General features: G+C 40.2%; 2 protein-coding genes across 6 annotated transcripts in view; both read right to left on the bottom strand.

Moving 5' to 3' along the window:
- The window catches only part of ENTPD6 (ectonucleoside triphosphate diphosphohydrolase 6), a 38,769-nt gene extending 32,196 nt beyond the window's left edge, over nt 1–6,573 (bottom strand). The window contains exons 1-3 of one of the 5 annotated variants that reach the window (XM_011280971.4): nt 6,396–6,571; nt 5,006–5,103; nt 4,047–4,137 (exon numbers count right to left, since the gene is read on the bottom strand). The gene's annotated coding sequence lies outside the window, so the exon portion shown is untranslated. Of the gene's footprint in view, nt 1–4,046; nt 4,138–5,005; nt 5,104–6,395 lie in introns of all 5 variants that reach the window. The other 4 variants (XM_019826924.3, XM_006930007.5, XM_006930009.5 and 1 more) reach the window with 4 other exon arrangements.
- Nucleotides 6,574–24,460: 17,887 nt separating this feature from the next.
- LOC101090602 (40S ribosomal protein S24-like) lies at nt 24,461–24,909 on the bottom strand. The gene has a single exon (XM_045053329.1). It carries the CDS (start codon nt 24,873–24,875, stop codon nt 24,483–24,485), a length of 393 nt encoding a protein of 130 aa, XP_044909264.1. The 5' UTR covers nt 24,876–24,909; the 3' UTR covers nt 24,461–24,482.
- Nucleotides 24,910–26,751: the final 1,842 nt, after the last annotated feature.

The following is a 26,751-nucleotide window of genomic DNA, read 5'->3' as shown; positions in this document are numbered from 1 at the left end:
ACAGAACTGAAAGAAGAAATAGTTGTACAATAATAGTAGGAGAATTCAATATCCCACTTGCAATAAAGGATAAAAAAACCAGACAGAAGATCAATAAAGAAATAGGGAACTTGAACAACACTAAAGACCACCTGGACCTGAGAGGCACATAAAGACCACCCAACAACAGCAGAATCCACATTCTTCTCAAGTGCACATGGAACATCCTCCAGGACAGACAAGATGAGAAGCTACAAAACATGTCTTAATGTATTTTAAAAGATCACAATCAAAGTATATTTTCTGATTACAGTGGAATGAAACTAGAAATCAATAGAAGAAGGAAAGCTGGAAAACTAAACACCACACTCTTAGCTAATGTGTCAAAAAAGAAATCAAAAAGGAAATCAGAAAATACCTTCTGACAGGTGAAAATGAAAACACAACATACCAAACCTTTGGAATGCAGTGAAAGCAGTACCAAGAAGGAAACTTATAGCTGTAAATGCTTACATTATAAGAAAGATTGCAAACCAACAACCTAACTTTACACCTTAAGGAACTAGAAAAAGAACAAATTAAACACAAAACTAGAAGGAAGGAAACAATAAAAATTAAAGCAGGATAAGCAGAAGATAGAAAAACAGAAAAATCCATGAAGCCAAGAGCTTGTTCTTTGAAAAGATCACCATAACTGAACCTTTAGCTACACTGACTAAGGAATAAAGAGAGAAGATTCAAATTATAACTAAAATCAGAAATTAAGGGAACATTACTACTGATTTTACAGAATGAAAATGATTATAAGAGTTTTATGTTCAACTGTACACCAATAATTGGATAACCTACATGAAATCAATAAATTCCTAGAAACACAACCTACCAAGATGAATTATGAAGAAATAGAAAATCTGAAGACCTGTAACTAGTAAGGAAATTGAATCAGTAATCAAAAATCTCCCAACAAAGAAAACTCCTGGACCAAATGACTAGTGATCTGGTCACTACTAATTTTACCAAACATTTTAAGAAGAATCCCAAAATCTTCCCCCGAATTGAAGAAAAGGAACGTTTTAACTCATTCAATAAGGCCAGCATTACCCTAATACCAAAGCCACTCACTACAAGAAAATACAGACCAGCATTCCTTATGAATAGTGATGCAAAAATCCTCAACAAATAGCAGCAAACTGAATTCAACCACACAGCAAAAGGACCAACTGGGATTTATTCCTAGAATGCAAGAATGGTTCAAGATTTAAAACCCATCAAGGCAAATATATCATATTAACAGAATAAAGGGGAAAAATCCGTATGATCATCTCAATCAATGCAGAAAAAACATTTAATAAAATCCAACACTTTTTAATAATAAAAATAACCAGCAAACAGGAATAGAAGAAAATACTTCAACATAATAAAGGCCATATATACAAACCCAACAACTAACATCAGACTCAATAGTGGAAGACTGAAAACTTTTACTTTAAAATCAGAAACAAGAAAGGATGTCTGTTTTCAACACTTCCATTCAACATAACATTGGAAGTTTTAGCCAGACCAATCAGGAAAGTAAAAGAAATAAAAGGCATCCAAAGTGGGAAGAAGAAATAAAATGATCTATTCATAGATTACATGATCTTATATGTAGAAAACCCTAAAGATTCCAGAAGGAAGGAAAATAACTGTTAGAACTAATAAATTCAAGGTTACAGAACACAATATCAACACACAAAAATCAGTTGTTTCTATACACTATAATGAACAATCTGAAAAGAAAATTAAGAAAATAATTCTATTTACAATAGCATCAAAGGAATAAAATACGGAAGAATAAAATTAACCACCAAGGTGTACCTGGGGTGGCTCAGTTGGCTGAGCATCTGACTCTTGATTTTGGCTCAGGTCATGATCCCAGGGTCATGGGATCAAGCCCTGCATCGGGCTGTGTTGAGCATGGACCCTGCTTGGGATTTACTCTCTCTCTGCCCCTCTCTCCTGCTCACACATGCTCTCTTTCTCAAAATAAACAAATAAATAAAAATTTAAAAAAGAAAAAAGTTAACCAAGGAGGTGAAAGACTTGTACCCTGAACACTACAGAACATAGCTGAAAGAAAACTGAGTCAAATAAATAGTAAGATAACCCGTGTTCATGGACTGGAAGACTTAATATTGTTAAGATATCAATACTATCTGTAATGGTCCACAGGTTCAATGCAATTCCTATCAAAATCCTAATGACTTTTTTGCAGAGACAGAAAAAAATAAATCCTAAAATTCATAAGGAATCTCAAGGGACCCCCAAATCACAAAACAATCTTGAAAAAGAACTAATTGGATGCCTTATACTTCCTGATTTCAAAACATACTACAAAGCCACAGTAATTAAAAGCTTGTGGTAGTGGGACACATAGACCAACAGAACAGAAAATCCAGAGGTAAACCCTTACGTACATGGTAAAATGGTCTTTGATAAGGGTATCGAGACCATTCATGGGGGAAAGGATAGTCTCTTTAAGAAATGGTACTGGGAAAACTGGATATACACACACAAAAGACTGAAGTTGGATCCTTTCCTTATACCATATACAGAAATTAATTCAAAATGGATTAAAGACCTAACTATAAAACCTAAAACTATAAAATTCCCAGAAGAGGGGAGTGTAGGTGGCTCAGTTGGTTGAGTGTTTTGTTTTGCTTTTTTAAAAAGATCTTATTTCTCTTGTCTTTTCTCCACATCTTTACAAAATCTACCCAAGATGTTTACTGCCACTCTAAACCCTGGCAGCTAGAGGCTTCTCTCTTGGGCTCTTTGGTGCTCTACACATTTCCCCTCCTTGAGTAAGTGGTATGTGGAGCTATTCATTTGTGCCTTTCTTCCTTCTGGTTAGAGTGCCTCTCTAGAAGCAAGGACCAGCCCACTCATTCCCAACCCCAACACAAGGCCAGAGCCCACAGCCAGTAAGCCAATACTTGCTGGTAAAAGAGGCTAGATGATGGCTTAGCAATTCTCTGGTAGTCAGGGAAAGATGGAGCCATCAACAGTGCTTCATGACCCAGATGATGGCCACCAACAGAAGCAGGCTGTTTGGGAAGGGGCTGTTTGGGCAGGAGACAATAGTGACCAGGTTTTCTACAAGTATGAAATGACAGCAGGGCATGGGTCAGAAATGGAACTGGCCCTTGTGAGAGAGCAGGTTTGGGGCTGTGACCTGGGGAACCATCTGCACTGAGATGTTAACTAAGATTAGGAATGAAGAAATCAATTACAGAGAGAAGATCCAGCAACAATCAAGGCTGAGATGTGACCTGGGGAATGCCCATCCCCAGGCAGCCAGTGTTCACCCTACACCCTACCCTCTCACAGGCTTCCTTTCGTTAGGTTACTGTAACCCAGAGTTTTCCATTGCTAAGAGATGATTAAACAAAAAAGTATTTATAAAGAAAGCTCTAAAGCAACCATTTCTAAGGATGAACAGTAAGGACACAAAAGTAATACTAACATCTTCCAACTCTGATGGTGCTTTTTATAAGACTCTTTCTTGCCTTTCTTTCTCTCTCTTTCTTTCTGTACACTCTCTCTCCTCTTTTGCAACCAGAAGGCTGGCACCACATTTGCCTGTCTGAGCCACATGGGTAGAAGACCCTTTTTCATAATCACATTTTATCATGTCCTGTGTTAGTCTACGAACCATGTCCTACATGATCAGATTAACAGGTGGAATACCAAATTTTGAGGCAAAGGTTGCTCTTTATTACATTTGTCTACCCATTAAAAAAATACACTTTACATATGCTATATCCTGTTACCAAAGGCCTACAAGGCTGGCACTTACACTACATAACATATGACTTACATAACTTATTGCCATACGACAGCACCAAGGCCCAGAAAATGTTTGAGAGCTTGTTTGGAGGTTCTAGCAGGGGAGCGCAGCTACTCGTATACCCTTGACCGAAGAACGGTCCTCCTCTATCGGGGAAGGTCGTCCTCTTCGACCGAGCGCGCAGCTTCGGGAGGGACGCACATGGAGCGTCCCAGAAAATGTTTGAAAACAGACTTGCCTGGAATCACAGAGCTGGCACGTGGTGAGGCACAGACCAGACTTTCTGGCTTCTGTCTCCAAATCAAATGTGCTCCATCACTTCACTTACCCTATTAATGTAAGACTCTACTTTAGACAACAAAAAAAATACTCACATGGAATTACACATCATCATTAAAGTTACACACCAAGAAGTTTGGCATGACATAAACAGATTCCAAATAGAAAATAACATTTAGGAAGCATAGAGCCAGGAACAGCCTGGCCCACAGGAACCTCCACATCCTGGAGACCCAAACTTAAAAGCCAGTTTCACTCCACTGGGTTAAGATGTTTGTTCAGTGATACTAGTACTATGAGACAACCTCTGGAGGGGAAAATTGCATTTCCATGGGCACCACTAACACCATAAGTGTAAATTTGTTGATCAGGCCCTCCCTAGAAGGAAAACAATTCACTTTAGCTTTGTCCTTTAAAGGAAGAGTCCAGAACAAGGCTATAAGGAAGGTAAGCCAGGTGGGGAATAAAGAGTAGGCTGGGAGTAGGGTGGGGCAGGATCTAAGGTGTGCAAAGGCAAAAAGAGGTTTGGCTTAGCATATCTTGCTCCCAGCTGACTCCAGCTGGGGGCTACCTTCCATCAGAGGGAGGGTGGGGTCACAGAGCAGAATTTGGGTGTGGAGCAATGGTGCCCGAGACAAGTGCCTGGCCATCCCTTGGCTATCGTTCTAGAAGCTAGGAAAGGTAGCTGAGCTTCTGGAAATACAAGCTCATCTGATTTGGATCAGTGGCCCCACAATATGTTGGACAGTTTCGTCAAGGTTTTCAGTTAAAATACACAAAAGGGCCATGTGTGCAAATGACTGTCACATATGCTAAAAACCTATCCAAAATTAAATGACATTAACAAACCACTACTTATTCTCCTGGTAGGTTTAAATGGATTTTTCTCCCCTTCTCTGAAAAAAAAAGCATACATACATGAGTCAGCCCTGTTAACATCACCCGGTGTTTCCTTTTCACAAGACAGAGTGGGAGGGGAGGTTCTTCCAGATCTCTTTACATGGTTGTCCACCTCTCTGGTTTGTCATATGAGGTTCCACAAGGGAGAGAGACACACACCTTATTAGCCAACTGATGCTTATAAGGGTGGGGGGGAGACAGAAACAGTTTCTGGATTTGTATCACTATGCTTTTCTCCCCCATGAACCTTGTTAATATGTTGGTGACAGCAAAACAAGAACCTCCCCCAGACAAACCCTAATCCCTCCATCCATCATGAGTCTTGCACAGTGCGTCAGAAGGTCCTTGTAATCACAGTTGATATCCACCTATCCCCAAGCAACCTCTTTCCTAGAAGTTTCAGTTTCCTTCACTGACTGGGTGGCTATGGGTTAGGACCTCCATGGCATCCTGAAGGATGTAGGATATGTGGCATGATATGCATGATTCTGGAATACAAGTGTCTGGAGAGACAACTGAAACTACCCAGGCACTTGTGGGTGACTGATTCCTTTGGGTGGATGCCCAGGATATGGGGTCTGTGCCCACCATCATTTACAAAACAATTCAGGCTTTTCCCCAACTCTTAAAACCATTCTATGGCTTCTAACTTAAGATAAAAAACACCCTTCCTTCCATGGTCCCTGCCTATCTCTCCCTTCTCTTCTACCTTCCTGATGCTTCAAGGCTTTCCTCTAAAGGAAGTCCAGCTTGGTGTCCAGCTCTATCCACCTCTGGCCTCTCTCTCTCTGGTAGCCTGGAGCACTCCTGGCTCATGCCTCAGCTCAGGCAGAACCGACTGACCACCCTATGAGGTCTATTCTTGGTCACTACAGCAATGCCAGAGTTTATTGTCCTCACATCCGCAGTACTGTCAGAATGGCATGATCTTGCCCGTTACCTGGGCTTCCCACCTGGGCTGTGAGGCCCAGAAGGGAATTGGGCCTGCCAGTCCTTCCCCTACTGGATCTCCTGCATCTGGCACAGCTCTGGGAACCGGTCAGCAAATGCTGCTGAATGAATGAATGTAGCAGGGCTCCAGCTTCCTGGGGGCAGAGACCCCTACTATTTGGCCCACCCAGTTTCCAGAACACGAATCGCTCCCCTCACGGGTCAGCGGAGCCCAGAGTTCAAGGAGGACTAATGGAACCAGGACGTTAAGGCAGCAGGAGGTTAAAGGTGCGAATGACCCTGATGTCGCCTGCAAGCACCGCCGCAAAAGCCCGAGGAGCTGGCAGGCGCGTGGGTCTGGACCCCTCTTCCACTCCGCGCCCCCGCTCTGGGCGGCCCACGTGCAGACCCCCGGGTCCGGCAAACTCCGCCGGCCCCACAAGCGTCCCCGCCGCCCCCGCCCCCCCCCCGCACTTACCCTGTAGGGTCCCCTCTTCACCACGGAGGGAGGTTCCCTTTCGCGGAAGCTGGCGGGCTACCCAGGAAGCGCCCGACTCTCCTCTCCTACCGGCGTTACCAGGGCCACCACCCACAGGCCAAGAGCCGGCGGATCCTGGGAGCCTAGGCCCCGCCTACGTGCACGTCATGTCTTTGGCGGGGCATAGCAGAACGTTGCGGATCCAGCGCGCAGGAGCGGCGTGTGGGCGGGGCTTAGCTGGATCCGCTGAGCGGTGTGGCCGTATTTTCCGCCTGGGTAGGTCTTTGTGGTTCCCTGCCGGAGGCGGTTCGGCTAGTGTTGGACTTGAATGAGGTCTCGGCCTGTCTGGCCTCCACCGCCCAAGTGCGTCCTTCACGGGCCGTATTCGGCTCCTGCCCTGTCTTGTAGGGTTTCCTCTGTGCGGTAGAGCCGGCCATGGTGCTGGCCAAAGAATTACCACCACAACCTCACAACCTTGACCTTAACTAGCCCGTGGAAGTTTTGAATTTTCTTTGGGTCCTTTCATAGCTAAAGTCCCCTCTCTTTTTTTTTAAGGTAATATGTGATGGAAAATGCAACAGAATAGACAGCACGATAAATCTATTCTTGCCCCCCACTTTCTTTCTTTCTTTTTGTTCTAAGCATTTTATTTTTATTTAATTAATTTATTTTTAAAAAATTTACATCCAAGTTAGTTAGCATATAGTGCAACAATGATTTCAGTAGATTCCTTAGTGCCCCCTACCCATTTAGCCCATCCCCCCTCCCACAACCCCTCCAGTAACCCTGCTTGTTCCCCATATTTAAGAGTCTCTTATGTTTTTGTCCCCCTCCCTGTTTTTATATTATTTTTGCTTCCCTTATGTTCATCTGTTTTGTATCTTAAAGTCCTCTTCTGAGTGAAGTCATATGATTTTTGTCTTTCTCTGACTAATTTCACTTAGCATAATACCCTCTAGTTCCATCCATATAGTTGCAAATGGCAAGATTTCATTCTTTTTGATTGCTGAGTAATACTCCATTGTGTGTGAGACAGACAGACACACACACACACACACACACACACACACACACTCCACATCTTTATCCATTCATCCATCGATGGACATTTGGGCTCTTTCCATACTTTGGCTATTGTTGACAGTGCTGCTATAAACGTTGGGGTGCATGTGCCCCTTCAAAACAGCATACCTGTATCCCTTGGATAAATACCTACTAGTGCAATTGCTGGGTCCTAGGGTAGTTGTATTTTTAGTTTTTTGAGGAACTTCCATACTGTGTTCCAGAGTGGCTGCACCAGTTTGCATTCCCACCAGCAGTGCAAAAGAGATCCTTTCTCTTGCCAACATCTGTTGTTGTCTAAGTTGTTAATGTTAGCCATTCTGACAGGTGTGAGGCGGTATCTCACTGGTTTTGATTTGCATTTCCCTCATGATGAGTGATTTTCAGCATTTTTTCATGTGTCAGTTGGCCATCTGGATGTCTTTGAAGAGGTGTCTAACCATGTCTTTTGCCCATTTCTTCACTGGATTATTTGTTTTTGGGGTGTTGAGTTTGATAAGTTCTTTATACATTTTGGATACTAACCCTTTATCTGATATGTCCTTTGCAAATATCTTCTCCCATTCCGTCGAGTGCCTTTTAGTTTTGCTAATTGTTTCCTTAGCTGTGCAGAAGCTTTTTATTTTGATGAGGTCCCAATAGTTCATTTTTGCTTTTGTTTCCCTTGCCTCTGAAGTTGCTGTGACCGAGGTCAAAAAGGTTTTTGCCTGTTTTCTCCTCGAGTATTTTGATGGCTTCTTATCTTACATTTAGGTCTTTCATCCATTTTGAGTTTATTTTTGTGTACGGTGTAAGAAAGTGGTCCAGGTTCATTTTTCTGTATGTCGCTGTCCAGTTTCTCCAGCACCACTTGCTGAAGAGACTGTCTTTATTCCATTGGATATTCTTTCCTGCTTTGTCAAAGATTAGTTGCCCTTATGTTTGTGGGTCCATTTCTGGGTTTTCTATTCTGTTCCATGGATCTGAGTGTCTGTTTTTGTGCCAGTACCATACCGCCTTGATGATTACAGCTTTGTAATACAGCTTGAAGTCTGGGATCGTGATGTCTCCTGCTTGAAGTCCGGGATTGTGATCTCCTGCTTTGGTTTTCTTTTTCAAGATTGCTTTGGCTATTCAGGGTCCTTTATGGCTCTATACACATTTTAGGATTGTTTGTTCTAGCTCTGTGAAGAATGCTGGTGTTATTTTGTTAGAGATTGCATTGAATATGTAGATTGTTTTGGGTAGTACTACTGACATTTTAACAATATGTGTTCTTCCTATCCAGGAGCATGGAATATTTTTCCATTTTTTTGTGTCTTCTTCAATTTCTTTCATAAGTTTGTATAGTTTTCTATAGATTTTCACCTCTCTGGTTAGATTTATTCGTAGGTATTTTATGCTTTTGGGTACAATTGTAAATGGGATCGATTCCTTGATTTCTCTTTCTGTTGCTTCATTATTGGTGTATAGGAATGCAACCGATTTCTGTGCACTGATTTTATATCCTGCCACTTTGCTGAATTGATGGATCAGTTCTAGCAGTTTTTTGGTGGAATCTTTTGGGCAGATACGATATAGAATATCATGTCACCTGTGAAGAGTGAAAATTTGACCTCCTCCTGGCCAATTTGGATGTTTTTTATTTCTTTGTGTTCTCTGCTGAGGCTAAGACTTTCAATATTATGTTGAATAACAGTGGCGAGAGTAGACATCCCTGTCTTGTTCCTGACCTTAGGGAGAAAGCTCTCCGTTTTTCCCCATTGAGGATGATATTAGCATTGGGTCTTTCATATATGAAAGATATGGTCTTGAGATATGATCCTTCTATCCCTACTTTCTTAAGGGTTTTTATCAAGAAAGGATGCTGTATTTTGTCAAATGCTTTCTCTGTATCTATTGAGAGGATCATGTGGTTCTTGTTCTTTCCTTTATTGATGTGATGAATCACATTGATTGTTTTGTGGATATTGAACCAGCCCTGCATCCCAGGTATAAATCCCACTTGGTCGTGGTGAATAATTTTTTTAATGTATTGTTGGATCCTGTTGGCTAATATCTTGTTGAGGATTTTTGCATCCATGTTCATCAGGGAAATTGGCCTATAGTTCTTCTTTTTAGTGGGGTCTTTGTCTGGTTTTGGAATCAAGGTAATGCTGGCTTCATAGAAAGAGTTTGGAAATTTTCCTTCCATTTCTATTTTTTGGAACACCTTCAAGAAAATAGGTGTTAACGCTTCCTTAAATGTTTGGTAGAATTTCCCTGGAAAGTCATCTGGCCCTGGACTCTTGTTTTTTGGCAGATTTTTAACTACTAATTCGATTTCTTTACTGGTTATAGGTCTTCAAATTTTCTATTTCTTCCTGTTTCCATTTTGGTAGTTTATATGTTTCTAGGAATTTGTCCATTTCTTCTAGATTGCCCATTTTATTGGCGTATAATTGTTCATAATATTGTCTTATTATTGTTTTTATTTCTGCTGTGTTGGTTGTGAGCTCTCCTCCTTCATTCTTGATTTTATTTATTTGGGTCCTTTCCTTTTTCTTTTTGATCAAACTCGCTAGTGGTTTATCAATTTTGTTAAATCTTTCAAAGAAACCAGAAACTCTGGTTTCATTGATCTGTTCTACTGTTATGTTTGTTTGTTTGTTTGTTTGTTTGGTTGGTTTTGATAGCATTGATTTCTGCTCTAATCTTTATTATTTCCTGTCTTCTGCTGGTTTTGGGCTTTATTTGCTGTTCTTTTTCCAGCTTTTTAAGGTGTAAGGTTAGGTTGTGTATCTGAGACCTTTCGTTCTTCTTTAGGAAGGCCTAGATTGTTATATACTTCCCTCTTATGACTGCCTTTGCTGCGTCCCAGAGGTGCCCCCCATTTTCTTAACTCTTCCTAGAAGTCACCAAGATTGCCAGCTCCTGACTTGGGTTAGTCATCTACAGAGGCCCCCAGTGTACTTAAGGATAATTGTGGTAGGGGCTGCCCACATGTCCCCTCTGTGGGTCCCAGTGTGTTCCCGCCAGAGCTGGAGCCACCTTCCCATCTTCCCTTGTGGCTGGGCTGCCCAAGTGACAGTGTATGGCCAATGAACTGTGTGTGTGCCCCTTCTGGGCCTGGCCCAGAAACCCATTCCATCATGATGTTGGTTGGGGGAGACCTGGGGAGGACTGTTAATGGGCTCCTGAAGCACATGGTGCTCCTAAGTCTGTGGTCAAGAGGTGGCACTTTTGAGAATGAGTGGGTGCTAACCAGACAGTGTGTAGGGACAATGTGCATATACTAGGACTGGGCACAGGGCATGTCATCATCATGAGCACCTGGTTGCATGTTGCCCTTCTTCACCAGTCAAACCACTGAGACTTGGTTGTTTATATTGCAGTTAGCCCATATGGTCCCTTGTTCCAGACACGTGCTATTTTGAATAATGCTATAGAGTCCTGAGACTTTTTGTGTGCATGTGTGAGTGTATCTTTAGGAAAAATTCTTAGAAGAATTGCTATCGTAAAGGATGTGTCCCTCACCCCCTTTTCTTTTAAATATTAGATACATGTGGCTAAATTGCTCCTTAGACATTGTAAACTAACTGATACACCCACAGTTATGTATAGGAGTGTAGGTTTCCCCACGTTTTCCCCAGTGGAGTCTTTACAAACCTTTGGATCTTTGCCAATCCAACTGTTATAAAATTCTATCTCACAGTTTCCATTTGAATTTATTTTAATATTTTGAAATGTCTACTCATGGAAATATGATGACCTTTCTTCTGTCCACCTCACTCATAACATTACCTTCACCATATTTCACTCTTAGAATTTCTAGAATTTGTCAATTTTACTGACATGGGTGTTTGCATATGCTGTTCACTGCTTGGAAAGCTCTTCCCCTAGGTCTTTCCTTAGTAAACTGGTATGGTTTGAATGTTTGTGTATCCCCCAAATTCATGTGTTCATATCATAACCTTTAAGGTGATGTATTAGTGCGTGAGGCCTTTTGGAGATGAATGTGATTAGTACTCTTGTAAAAGAGGCGCTGGAGAGATCCCTTGCCCGTTCTGTCATGTGTGATTACAACGAGAAGCTAGCACTCTGATGAAACCAGCACTTATCAGACACCAAATCTGCCAGCACCTTGATCTTAGACCTCCAAGACCCTAGAACTGTGAGAAATACACGTTTGCTATTTATAAGCCACACAGTTTATGGTGTTTTTGTTACAGCAGCCCGAATGGACTGATACATAGATTCTTTCTTATCCTTTAGACTCAGCTCAAATGTCACCTCTTCCAAACAAATAATTGTTTGGAATATAAATCTAGAGTGGTTCTGTTTTTCCCTTCTTTCCATTATTTACTTCATAGTATTTTTCAAACCCATCATTATTTAATTGTTGGTTTGTACACCATACTGAAAGGTAAGTTACACGAAAACAAGGAAGTGATTTGTCCTGATGGTTGTTGCATGGCCAGCACCTAGCATTCTGTCTGACAGGTGGTAGGTTCCTATAGCAAACATTGTCACTTTATCTCCTCAGCCCACTTCTGACTTCCGTTCTCCAATGGTGGTGGAGAGTTCCCATGAAAGCTGCCACCTCAGTTAGCTCTTTGCTGTCCTCTTTAGAGCTTACCTTAGAACTTTATCTGGAGCTGGCACAGCCTGGAACTTGAAGGAAGTTAACCTATAACTTATTGGGGTTGAATGCCTCAGCCTTCCATGCTTCATAGGGGCTGTATTGAGCTTTAGTTGTCCATGGTGGTAACTAGCTCAGTCATGCCCAACCCCTTGGGTTGACTTTTCTTTCTGCCTTGGTGCCCTTTCCCAAATAAACTACTTACACCTAAGCTTTTGTCTCAGACTATCTTTGAGGAAACCCAAACCAAGGCAATGCTCAGTAAATATTTGTTGAAGAAATGCATAGATTAATTATAGTGTTTCTTCAGCTTTCACTGGTGAGCCCGGAAGAAGCAGCTCAGTCCTGCAGCTGGAAAATGATGGAAGCCAATCGACACCTATTGGACATGCAGGAAATGGGACAGATAACTATGATATGGGCTGTGGCAGAAAATGTGTACAAGTGCTCTGACAGCAGGGAGGTGTAGCAAACATTGTCACCAAAAGCCCTGCTTTTGGGAGGTGAATATTTTAGAAGAGGTAGATGAATGATTAAATTCCCTCAGTTTACCCAATGTGACTAAGGACAGAGTGGAGGATGCCCACTATTTTGTGCAGCTGCCTGTTCATATTTGTCCATCTACTCACATCAATCCAGGAGGACATCTGCAAATCTGTGTTACACAAAACAGTATAACATGGACTCCATAGTATCCTGATAGTAGATGGTACCATAGTATCCTTTACCCATATCCTTCCTACTGGAAGCACCAGTGATTCTCCCCATAACAGCTTTCTTTTGGCCCAAGCATGCACAACAACTGGAAGTGCTAGGGAGCTAATGTTACCCCTCAGCCAATGACAGGTGTGAATATCTTAGGTCCATTGCCACTCCCTTCCTTGCCCCTCAAGTGGGACAATACTCTGGCATGTTCTACAGTGGAATCGAGCCCCAGTTGTGCAAAGTAGTGACCCATATTGGCTTTCTTCCTATCCCTGTCTAACTTTCCCACTCTACTGGTGTTCCCTGGGGTCACCTCCCAAGTAAACTACACTCCTTTCTCAGGATTTATTTTTATGGGGTGGTTTGTTCTTTTTTTAAAAAAGAAATTTTAATGTTTATTATTGGGAGACAGAGCATGAGCATGGGAGGGGCAGAGAGAGGAGGAGACACAGAATCCAAGGCAGGCTCCAGGCTCTGAGCACAGAGCCCAACACGGGGCTTGAACTCACAAACCACAAGATCATGACCTGAAGTTGGACGCTTAACCGAGAGAGCCACCTCGGCACCCCTATGGGGTGGGTTGTTCTAAGACACCCATTGCTCATAGGTCATTTTGATAATAATACCAAGTAAAATATCTTAGTCACTTATGATTCCTTGAAGAATATAACCACAAATTACTTTCTCATCCAAATTCTTTTTCTTTAACTCTCCAGAAAAGTCAGATCCTCTGCACTCATGGCTAGTCTTCCATTTTCCAAAATCTAGTACACACATAGAAGATGTGAAGGAAACCTTATCCTTAACTAGAGGAGGTGGGCTTTTTATTTCTACCTGCCATGTTGGTCATCACAAGATCTCCTTTGACTTCCTGATATATGCTCAACAGAGGCCACCTGTACCATAATGAAAATCTAATTGGGGCACCAAGAAGTGCAGGTATAAGAAGCATAGGTAAAGTTCTGGGTGACTGGGTTAACTATCAAGAGGAGAGACAGACTGGTGTGGCTGATTGTCCTGTTTAATTCCTCAAGTGGCTGTGTATTTGTTCTCCTCCCCTCTGTGGAGGCCCTTAACTTTTTAATCACTAAATATGAAGATGCCCTTTGTCAGATTAAGAAAACTTCCTTTTAAGGACTTTTAGTTTAGTTCAAGAGTTAAAAAAGTCATAGTGGATGTCAATTTTATTTTGTGCATTTTATTAATCTATTGAGGCAATCACATGAGTTTTCTCCATTATTTTGTAAATGTGATAAATTAAATTCTTTTTAAAAAAGTATTTAGTACATTTTTGGGAGAGCACAAGCAGAGGAGGGGCAGAGAGAATCCAAAGTGGACTCTGTGCTGACAGGCTGACAGCAGCAAGCCTGATATGGGGCTCAAACTCACAAACTGCAAAATCATGACCTCAGCTGAAGTTGGACACCCAATGGACTAAGCCACCCAGGTGCCCCAAATTCTAATGTTGAATCATTCCTGATTCCCAATAGAAAGTATGGTTTTTTTATACATTGTTGGATTTGATTTGCTAATATGGGCTTTAGGCTCTTTGTTTCTATGTTCATGAAAGAGGTTAGCTTCTAATTTTATTTCATACATTGTACTTATTTGGATATATGGTCATGGTTATATTGCCTTACAAAGGGAATTGAAAATTAAACAACAACAACAACAACCTCCTAAGAGAGTTTGTGTTGTTTTGAATTTTCTATTCCTTGCACATTTGAGAGAATATGCCTGTTTTCTACGTGAAACATTTTAAACTGCTGATTCCATTTCTAATCATTCAAGTGTTCTATTTATTTTTCAGGCAATTTTCGTATATTTCTGGTGAAAAATTTTCCCATTTCACCTAAGTTTTCAATTTTATTGGCATAACATTGCTCATATCTTATCTCCCTAGCATTTGTAGTTAGTCTCTCTTGCACTAATAATATTACTTCTTTTTGTCCTGTTTCTTTTTCTTTATCAACATTCCAGAAATTTAAATATTTGGTTACATTTTCCCTGCAAGAACTAACTTCTAGCTTTGTTAAACAACTCCATTATATCTGTGTGATATTTTAAAATTTCTCTCATCTTTATTTTGTCTTTCTTCCTACTTTCTTTGAGTATATTCATTTTTTCCTTTTTCTAATTAATCATCTCATTAATATTTAGCCTTCTTTCCTAATGTATTTAAAGCTTTAAATTTTCAAGTACCACATTAGCTCTATCCTACAAATCTTGCTATATTGTCTTTTTATAATTGTTGGCTTGAAAAATTTTCTAAATTCCATTACAAAATCTCTCTGTCCCATGAGTTATTTAGAAATATGTTTTTAGGAGTGACTGGGTAGCTCGGTTAAGCATCTGACTTCGGCTTAGTTCATGATCTCGTGGTCTGTGTGTTCGAGCCCCACATTGGGCTCTGTGCTGACAGCTCGGAGCCTGCAGCCTGCTTCGAATTCTGTGTCTCCCTCTCTCTCTGCCCCTCCCCTGCTCACTCTCCGTCTCTCTCTCTCTCTTAAAAATAAACATTAAAAAATTTAAAAAATGTTTTAAATTTTTTGAATTAATTTCTAAAATTAACCTTTTACTTAGTAAATTCTCACCCGATTGCATTGTAGCCTGGGGATGTAATCTCTATAATATCCATTCTTTGAAAATTATTGAGAGTAGCTTTGCATCTACTAAAGTTGTATTTGAGAAGGGTATTTGAGGAAAATGTGTGCGTTTCAGATGTTGAGTGAATAAAATACCCACTATATCACACTTGTGATATTGATAAGCTGAAGTGCTGAAATGAGATCCCACCATAGGTCTAAAGAGAATAGAAGATGATTGTTTGCCATCCTAGTGACGCAGGGCTGGGAGCCCTGCTCCCTACCATCTGTCATCCTAGGACCCACGTTCATGGGCACTGCTATGCTCAACATGTGCTGTCTAAGGCCATCCTCTCAGCAGCATCTACATTCCAGTAGGCCAGGAATGTATCTGTTTTCTTCACCTTTGTTCCTCCAGACAGTGCCCAGCATACAGTATACATTTACTAAGTATTTGTTAAATATATGAACCAATGAATGAAGAAAAGATGCCCTCCTAGTTAACATACTAGCAAAATTTAATAAACAGATGTTTTTTTTCTTTTCAAACTGCTTAATTATTTTCAATTGGCAATACATTATTATGGCTTAAAATTTTAAAGGTACAAAATTATGTACAGCAACAATTTTCTCAGCTTCCCAGTTCCCCTTCCTGGTTTACAGCTTGTTTATATTCCCCAGAGGTATTTTATATATACAAAAGTATCCATGCGCATATATAGACTTGTTTCTAATGTATTTTTCAATCATAGTAACATGCATCATCCTTAACCTTATATATTCCATTATTCCTGAATTCACATTTCTGAGGATGTGTCAGTTTGTTTAAGGGACATTAGGTGGCAGTATATTACCAGAAGATGGAGGCAGAGTGGCGGGTGAGAGTAGGAGTGGGTTGTGTGTGTGTTGGGGGATCTTTCCAAAAATTGAACAGCAGTTTCACATGGTTATCCTCTGCACAACAGGTCTCCTGAGCATGTGTGTCTGTGCATGTGTGTAGGTAAATGGCTACCCAATTTTAATAAATGAGGGCTTGGTTGAATTTTAAATCTATTATAAAAATTGAGTGTAAAATCTGACACAGGACTTTAGTTTGTTGAGAAAAACACAATTTTAGAGCCACTCCAGACTCCCCTACAAGCCTTCCAAGATCATGCATGTGCACGTTTCCTCCCTCAAAATTGTTAGCCTCAAATGATTTAAACCCACACAGTACTTATAATCTGAGGTGTTAAAGTAACAATGAAAGCACCCTTACTTTCTCCATGCTTTAGATTTTCCCTTGCTTTAAAAAATTAATTGACTCCTTTTCCCACATGTGGTCCTTGCCTCAGGCCCACAGCTATGCTTCCCCTCTGTCCTGGTGACAATGACTCCCCTATTTCTCCTACTCCCTTCTAGTGAAGTTCTAGGAAATGTAAGGAAAGAAGTGTATACATTTCCTTTAATAAAACCCCTACTCTCATCAAAGATTGCATTCTATGCACATTATTGTATATACATTTTTCATTGAACAGTATACCCTGGAAGGGCCCCTGGGTGGCACAGTCAGTTGAGAGTCCAACTCTTGATTTCAGCTCAGGTCATGATCCCAGGGTCATGGGACTGAGCCCTGCATGGGGCTCTGTGCTGAGCATGGAGCCTGCTTAAGATTCTCTCTCTCTTTCTATCTTTCTCCCTCTGTTTCTCTCCCTCACTCACACAAACACACACTCTCTCTAAAATAATTATAAATGATGATACACTATCTATCCTTGAACACATGCCACATCTTGTCTTTTTACCTTTATAGGCAAGCCCAAACTCACCTCATAGAAAACACACAAAAGGTAATTTTAAACAAGGCCTTTTTGATCTTACTATGTCTTCCTTTCATTTCTATCTTTATTCTATACACATTCCTTTCCCTCCTTTTAATTCCTATTATTCTTCTTGTCTCACCAATCAGTACCCTGCATCCTCTTGCTTTTTCCCTTAAGGTGACCTTCAGCCTCTCCCACTAGAACAGATACACTCTGAGGACCTGGACCTGGGACTCATCTCTTTGCATTCCCATGCTTGGCCCAGTGGCTGGCAAATTCAGATTAAAATCTGGATTTGTGTCTGCTGGGTAAACAAATTTGTATGCCAATATATTAGATCTTAGGATTGTTACAAATATGTAACACCCTCAAGGATCAAACATCTGTCTGCTAAACAGTTAAGCAACAAAACTATATATAATAGACTGTATGGAGCAGACTAATTGCTTAACTTAAATGCTATAATTAGTATTCTTACTAAGGTTCTTCCTAAGGCACTCTCCTACATAGCCAGTGCACTCATCAAAATTAGAAACTTAACACTAATGCAGTACCATTATGGAACCCACACAGACCAAGTTTCACTGATTGTACCAAAAGTGTCTTTTGTAGCAAAAACACAACAGAACAAAACATTCTTTATCTTTCTTCCTTTGTGGTCCAGAATATAATTCTGGATCATGTACTGAATTGAGTTGTCTCTGCCAGTCTTTTTCAATCTAGAATAGACTCTCAGCCTTTCCTTGTATTTCATGACCTTGTCATTTTTGAAGAACATGCACCAGTTACTTCGTAGAATGTATCTCAGTTTGGGTTGGTCTGATGTGTCTTCATGATTCAATTCAGGTTATGTATTTTGGGCAGAAGTTATTTACCACAAAAGTGATGTGTTCTCAGCGCATCTCAGAGCCCTGATGGCTCATTATTGGTGATGTTAACTTTACTCACTTGGTTGAGATAGTATCTGCTAGGTTTCTTCACTTTGTTACATACACCCTTCAAATTAATTCCTCAGAAAATGATTATTATTTTCATTCTATAGATGAGCAAACTGAGGCACAATGATGTAGATACCTTGCCGAAAATCATACTAATAAGCCAGGATCCCAACCCAGACATTCTGGCCCCAAAGCAAACACTTTTAGCTGCCAAACCAAAAGTAACTTGTTGGGGCTAGAAGACTTGATGTGCTTGGCCTGTGGAGAACCACTGGAGGGCAGAGAATATGAGGATGGACAGAAAGGTGGAGTGGAATGGGCTAAGCTTCTTTATCAGTATGTCTGGCTTGGGGCTTGGTGCATTACTCTGGATAATTTTGTTAACGGTGGCCTGAGGATGGCTTGTGCTGACCTGGCTGTCCTCTGGAGTGTCAGAGCTGGACCGGCTTGAGATTATCACTCCAAATCCTCATTCTGAGGGTAAGTTCCTTGTAGTTGTTGGGAGGTCATGATGTTCCCCCAATCTTGATTTCTTGGCTATATCCATCACTTACATTGTAGAAGCATAGTGAAAGAGTTGTTATAATTGAGTCATGGACAAAAAGAGTTGATCTACATTTTGGAATGCCATGTGAACAAGAGCTACATACCTGCTTCACAAATACATCCCTGTTTGTTAGTGTCCAAGCTCATCTAGGGCTAGAGACTCCCAGGTTTCAAGGCTTTATCTGAGCAGACTTACTCCCGATACTTTGTTCTTCCCTCCAATTCTTTTGACCTGTCTTCTCTCAAGCCCTTTATGACCCTTGAAAGGCTCTTAACTTTCTTTAATGTTTATTCATTTTTTAGAGAGACAGGGAGACCCAGAATCTGCAACAGGCTTCAGGCTCTGAGCTGTCAGCACAGAGCCTGATGTGCAACTCAAACCCATGAACCACAAGATCATGACCTGAGCCAAAGTTGGACACTTAACTGACTGAGCCACCCCGGTGCCGCAAACTCTTGAAAGGCTCTTGGTCATCACTGTCTTGATTCCGCCATTGCTGACCCAACTGTGTCCTTATAACATAGACTTCGCCATGCACTCCTTCTCCATACCTGGCAGAGCTCCAACTTTCACTCAGTCAAATTTCCTCTGCTCCACAGTAATATTTCCTGATTCTCAGTCTTAGTTTGGGTCCCTTTGGGAACCAAAGTCTAGAGCAGGAGGGAACTGGGGTATACATCAGCTTCTGTCAGTCATTTGCCAAGCTTTAATTTCTCTGCATATCTGGCCTGCTGTACATGCAGGCTCCGGAAGAGCCCTCAGGCACAGAGACCAGACAGGACATTTGGAGTTAACTATAGTTGATATCGGAAAGGTAGGATTTGGAGGCTATTTATGAGGGTACTGGAAACCTGGTTCTTAGTTAATATCTTAGGGCATTAGAGCAGAAAGGGAGTTCAGAGACAATCTAGTCTACTTTCTCCCCCTCTCCCAATGGAATCAGGGATAAACATTGTATCCTCAGTTATAAAGAGGAAACTCAGATGGAAAAATTTCCTGAATTTCCTCAAATTCCCTGAGCTTCACTCTTTTTTAATTTTATTCTTGAAAAATTTAAATTCCAGTGTAGATAACACACAACATTATATTAGTTTCAGGTATACAATATAATGATTCAACAGTTCCACATACTACTCAGTGTTCCTCAAGTAAGTGTACTCTTAATTCCCTTTGCCTATTTCACCTATCACTCTACCCACCTCCCCTCCAGTAACCATCTGTTTGTTCTCTATGGTTAAGAGTCTGATTTTGGGGTGCCTGGGTGGCTCAGTCAGTCAAGCATCTGACTTCAGATCAGGTCATGATCTCACAGTTCACGGGTTTGAGCCCTGCATTGGGCTCTGTGCTGACAGCACAGAGCCAGGAGCCTGCTTCAGATTCTGTATCTCCCTCTCTCTGCCCTCCCTTGTTCACGCTCTCTAAAATAAATAAACGTTAAAAAATTTTTTTAAATATTAAAAACAGTGTTTTTTGGTTGGTCTCTCTATTTTTTTTCTTTTGTTCATTTGTTTTGTTTCTTAAATTCCACATATTAATTAAATCATATAGTATTTGTCTTACTCTGGCTTATTTTGCTTAGTATTATACTCTCTAGATCCATCTATATTGTTGCAAAAGGCAAGATTTCATTCTTTTCATGGTTGAATAATATTCCTCTGTGTGTGTGTGTGTGTGTGTGTGTGTGTGTGTGTACACATCACCTTTTCTTTATCCATCCCACTATTGATGGACAGTTGGGCTGATTCTACAATTAGGTGTTATAAATAATGCTGCTACAAACATGAGGGTGCATGTATCTCTTTGAATTAATGTTTCTGTATTTTTTTGGGTAAATATCCAGTAGTGCAATTACTGGATCATAGGGTAGTTCTATATTTAACTTTTTGAGGAATCTCCATACTGTTTTTCAGAGTAGGTGCACCAGTTTGCCTTCCCACCAACAGTGCACGAGGACTCCTTTCTTTCCATATCCTCACCAATACCCATTGTTTCTTGTGTTGTTGATTTTAGTCATTCTGACAGGTGTGAGGTGATACCTCATTGTGGTTTTGATATGTATTTCCCTGATGAGTGATGTTGAGCATTTTTTAAATGTGTCTTCTTGGTCATCTGTATGTCTTCTTTGGAGAAATCTCTGTTCATGTCTTCTGTCCACTTTTAAATTGGATTATTTGGGGGTTTTTTTGGTGTGTTTATGTTGAGATGTATAAGTTTTTTATATATTTTGGATACTAACCTTTTCCTGAATATGCTATTTGCAAATATGTTCTCCCGTTCAGTAGCTTGTCTTTTAGTTTTGTTGGTTGTTTCCTTTGCTGTGAAGAAGGCTTTTATTTTGATATAGTCTCAATAGTTTATTTTTGCTTTTGTTTCTCTTGTCTCAGGAGACCTATCTAGAAAAAAATTGCTATGTCCAATGTCAGAGAAATTACTGCCTATCACTCTTATCATATGTAAAAGGAAGATTAAAAATAATATCTAACCATTGGGTAGCACAGAGTAAACAACAAATGTTAGGTGTTATTTTAGGAGAAAGAGCCTTGTTGTACTAGTTAGCTATTGCCACAGTGCTATGTAACAAACCATCCTAAAACTCAGTGCACACAGTAGTAGCATTTCTGAAATGGTGGTGTAATGAGCACTGCAGACCCTTTCCCAAGCAAAACAAGCAAAACTGGTAAAAAATATTTAAAAGTAATAGCCACTTTAAGTCTGAAAATTCTAAGGGCATACAGCATATGGAAAAACACTTATTCAAGAAATTCTACTAACTCTGGGTAAGAACAGCGAGTGTCTGTGGCACTGAGGCATGATCATGATCTGTCTCCTCTCCCTCCATGAAGCTCTATTTTAGGTGGATATAATCAAGAAAATGGACTCCTCTCCTCAGTTCTCAATCTTGGGTTACACATTCACCCCAGGAGGGAAAGACTACTAACATTTCTCATCTCCCTCCAGCTCCATGTTGCAGAAGCTCTATTTCAGATAAGAGTAGCCAAGAGGTCTGTGGCTACCCTCTTCCACCTAGGCGCACCCACACATAGGGCACAGGTTATACCCCAGGTATGGCAGGCCAGGAATACTGGGTCCTGGTTGCCCTTGCCCCAGCTCATTCATAAGCTAGGCTTTCCATTCCAGAAAAAGCAGGCTGAGAAAACCTCAGAAAGCTGAAGGCTATATCCCTGCTCTATTGTCATTCTAGTAAAGCAAGAGCATCATTCTAAGAGAAGGGCGGGGGGGATGATTGTCCCTACCTCCAGAAACAAGGCAGTGGTGCAGAGGTTCTGTGAGGAAGAGAGACAGGTCATAAGAATAACAAAGACTTTGTAGTTCTCCTCAAGAGGACTGACTTTACATGGAATAGAACATGGGGAAGTTCAAGCCTAATCATAGTCTCAAAAGCAATGGATCGAGCCCTGTACTCTTCACTGACACCGAAGACCCTGCTTCAGATCCTCTGTCTCCCTCTCTCTCTGCCCCCACCTCAAAAATAAATAAACATTAAAACAATTTTAAAAAGCAGTGGAGATTTTGGTGGTTAGCAATTAAGAGGAGACTGGTAGCAACAAGGGAAATGGTGGGCCAGTTATGCTTTCAATAGAACCAGGGAAAGAGGTAGCTAGGAAGATCCCCACTGGAGTCAGAGCAAGCCTCAAACACTGATTCAAAACCTACTTTAATCCTTTAAAGGGGCCCCAAATTTTACTGGATCAGATTATAGAGTAATTTATGCCCCAGAATGTTGTCAGAAACAACAGAACAATCAGCTAGCAATTAGTGGAAGTTAAATCTGGGTACAATATCAGTAGAGACAGATGATCTAGAAACATAAAGGAAACATTTCTTTCCTCAGAGAAAGAGAAGTCAAAGCAAGTCCAACTAGGACCATTGTCATCCCTGGACAGAAGAAGGGTCAAAGTGACTGTGAAAGTGTCGAACATTGTGCTCTCTGAGGAGTGAAATAAAAGGTTGTTCATATGAGGGGAAAGAGACAGTGAAAACTTCCAGACAAATCAGTAAGCAAATAAGTGATTATAGCCTTGGAATAAGTGTCCAGAATTGCTACAATATATTACCTAAAATGTCCAGTTTTCAATGAAAAAGAATGAGATATGCAAAGAAATAGGAAAGGGTGACCCATTCACAGGAAAAACGTAGTAGTAGTTGTAGTAGAAATTATCCTTCAGGAAGCCAAGATGTTGGATTTACTAGACAAACACTTTAAACCAGCTATTGTTCAAATGAAAATATGTCTAAAGAATTAAAAGAAAGTAGGAGAACAATGTCTTGCCAAATAAAGAACATCAATAAAGAGATAGAAATTATTTTAAAAGAACCAGAGATTCTAGAGTTGGAAAAAGACAATTTCTGAAGTGAAAAATTACTAGAAGAGTTCAATAGCAGATTTGAACTAATGTAATCAAGAATCAGCAAATTTGAAGATAGATCAATTGAGATGATTAGTCTGAGGATTGGAAAGAAAAAAAAAATGGACAAATGAACAGAGTATAAGAGACCTGTGGGACACCATCAACCATACAAACATACACATAATTAAATTCCTAGAAGGAAAGGAGGTAAAGGGGCACAAAGAAGATTTGAAGGAACAATACTAATAAACTTCCCAAGTGTTATGGAAAACATTAATCTGCATATTTCAGAAGCTAAACTATTCCAAGTAGAATCAAAGAGATCTACACCAAGACACACCATAAACAAACTGCTGAAAGCCAAAAACAAAGAGAGAATCTTGAAAGCAGTGAGAGAGAAGTGATTCATTACCTAGGATGGATTCTCAATCAGAAACCATGGAGGCCAAAATGACACTGTCTTCTGAGTTTGAAAAGAAAAAAAAACTCACAAAATTTATATTCAACAAAAATACCCTTCAAAATGAAAGAGAAATTAAGACATTTTCAGATAAAACCCAGGGAGTTTGTCACTAGTAGACCTGCCATACAAGAAATGCTAAAAAGAGTTTTTCAAGTTGAATATAAGGACACTAGACAATAATTTGAATCCACATGAAAAACCAAAGAATACTGAAAAGATAAATATATAGATTAAAATAAAAGACAGTATTCCGTATTTTTGTTTGTAAGCATTTTCCTTTCGTATATGATTTAAAAGACAACTGTATAAGGGTGCCTGGGTGGCTCATGCAGTTAAGCTTCTGACTTGGGCTCATGCCATGATCTCACAGTTTGTGAATTTGAGCCCTGCATCGGGCTCTGTATTGACAACTCAGAGCCAGAGTCTGCTCTGGATTCTGTGTCTCCCTCTCTCTGCCCCTCCCCCACTGTCTCTCTCTCTCAAAAATAAATAAATATTAAAAAAACCACAACTGTATAAAGCAATCATTATAAAATTGTATTGATAAACTCCTTACATATAAAGATGTCATTTGTTTCACAATAATAAGACAAAAGAGGGAGCAGGGAACAGAGCTACACTGGAGCAAAGTCTTTGTGTATTACTGAAATTTATTAGCCTTAGAACTAGATTATTACAAAAATTTTGTTTATTTTTATCTATTCATTTTGAGAGAGAGAGCAAGCAGAGGAGGGGACAGAGAGAGAAGGAGACAGAATCCCAAGCAGGCTCCATGCTATCAGTGCAGAGACCAATGCAGTGCTTGAGTTCATGAACGATGAGATCATGACATGAGCCAAAATCAAGAGTCATACGCTTAACTGACTGAACCACCCAGGCACCCTGGGCCTAGATTATTTTAAGTTTTTTTTTTTTTTTTAAAGTTCTTAGTTTATTAATCCTCTCATGAAAAATCTGCACAAACGCCAGATAGCCCCTGAAGCATCTTTACTCCTTCTGTTGTCCAATCTCCAGCTCACTTTTTGCCAGCACCAACATTAGCTTTTGCAGTTCCCCTGACTTCCTTCATTCGGTTCTTGCGTTCCTTCCGCTGTTTTCTCGACGTCTTTTTCTTCTCATACAGGCCATGTCGTGCAAGTCTATGTTTGGGTTCATTTTTCTTTGCATAATCCAAGGAATCATAAATCATGCCAAAGCCAGTTGTCTGGCCACCTCCAAAATGGGTTCTGAATCCAAATACAAAGATGACATCTGGTGTGGTCTTGTACATTTTGGCTAGTTTTTCCCGAATTTCTGTCTTAGGTACTGTTGCCTTTCCGGGGTGAAGAACATCCATGACCATCTGTTTCCGCTGAAGTAGTCGGTTGGTCATGAACTTCCTGGTCCGGATAGTTACTGTGTCATTCATGATGGCAGTCGAGCTTTAGGCAGCCAGGGAGGAAAAGAGCTAGATTATTTTAAGTTAATAAATTCATTGTAATCCCCAGGGCAATCACTAAGAAATTATCCAAAAAAAAAAAAAAAAAAAAAAAGAAATAAACAGCAAGGGAATTAAAATGATATATTAGAAAATATTTAAATAGAGAAGGCAGTCATGGAGTAATAGAAGAACCAAAAAGATGTAAGAATGTAGAAGACAAATAGCAAAATGAAAGACATAAATTCTACCTTATCAGTAATTATTTGGAATGTAAATGAATTAAACATTCCAATAAAAAGGCAAGGATTGCTGGAATGGGCTAAAAATGATCCAACTGCTCTATAAGCCAACCAGGAAAAGAGTTCCTTTATAAGCGAATTTATTAATGCTCTCTCAAGATAAGGCAACATTACACAATTACATAATGAGAAGGAAAGGTCTTTCTGGATCACAGACACATAAACACACACAGATTGCTTCAATTATAGCCCTTTTCCCCACTAAATGATCTTGCCACCTTTGTTGAAAATCATTTAACATATATATACAGACTTACTTCTGTGCTCTTTATTCTATTCTATTGGTTTGTCTTTATGGTAGTATAGCTGTGGATTTCATAGATACCCTTTAATAGTTTGAGAATGTTCCCTTCATTCCTAGTTTTTATCATGAAGCATGTTGGATTTTGGTCAAATGCTTTTGTGTCTGAGATAATCATGTGATTTTGTCCTTTTTTTTTATTATTAATACAGTGTTTGACACTGACTGATTTTCATATAACCAATCTTGCATTCCTTGAATGAATTACACTTGGTCATGCTACATAATCTTTTTTATGTGTTGGTGTCTTTGGTATGCTGGTATTTTGTTGAGAGGTTTGCATTTGTATTCATAAGAGAGATTGATCTATAGTATTCTTTTCTTGTTATGTCTTTGGTTTGGGTATCAGAGTAAAATGTGCTTTGTAAAATTAGTTGAAAAATGTTCCCTTCCATTATATTTTTGGGGGTGAAAATGCATTGTGGTTTTTTTGTTTTTGTTTCTTTAAATTTTGGGTTTAAGCCATCTGGGCCTGGGGTTCTCTTTATAGGAAGGTTTGTTTGTTTTGTTTGTTTGGGGTGGAGGTTTTTTTTTAAATATGAAATTTATTGTCAAATTGGTTTCCATACAACAACATATCAAAAATTCACAAGAGAATTTCAATAGCACATTTGAACAGGTAGACAGAAGAATTACTAAATGGAAGATGAGGGGCGCCTGGGTGGCGCAGTCGGTTAAGCCTCCGACTTCAGCCAGGTCACGATCTCACGGTCTGTGAGTTCGAGCCCCGCGTCAGGCTCTGGGCTGATGGCTCGGAGCCTGGAGCCTGTTTCCGATTCTGTGTCTCCCTCTCTCTCTGCCCCTCCCCCGTTCATGCTCTGTCTCTCCCTGTCCCAAAAATAAATAAAAAACGTTGAATAAATGGAAGATGAGACAATTGAAATTATTCAAACCATAAGAGACTCTTAAAAACTGAGAATAAACTGAGGGTGTGGGTGGGAGGGGTGGGTGGGTGATGGGCATTGAGGAGGACACCTGTTGGGAGGAGCACTGGGTGTTGTATGGAAACAGTCACTTTCCTCTTGCTACTTTCAAGATTCTCTTTTTGTCTTTGTCTTTCAACAGTTTGATTATAAGGTGCCTTGCTGTGGATTTCTGAGTTTATTGAGCTTGTTAAATGCGTAATGTCTTTTATAAGATTTGGGAAGTTTTCAGCTATTATTTCTGCAACTATTCTTTCTCTCCCTTTCTCTCTTTCCTCCCCTTCTGGGACTCTCATTCTGCATATGTTGGTATGCCTGATTGTGTTCCACAGGTGACTTAG

The sequence above is a fragment of the Felis catus genome, chromosome A3, assembly GCF_018350175.1.
Source record: "Felis catus isolate Fca126 chromosome A3, F.catus_Fca126_mat1.0, whole genome shotgun sequence".
NCBI lineage: Eukaryota > Metazoa > Chordata > Mammalia > Carnivora > Felidae > Felis > Felis catus.
This window is presented reverse-complemented; position numbering and strand designations above follow the sequence as displayed.

Excerpts from the sequence above, each read along its gene's own strand:
- LOC101090602 (XM_045053329.1), bottom strand. The coding sequence starts at position 24,875 with ATGAATGACACAGTAACTATCCGGACCAGGAAGTTCATGACCAACCGA.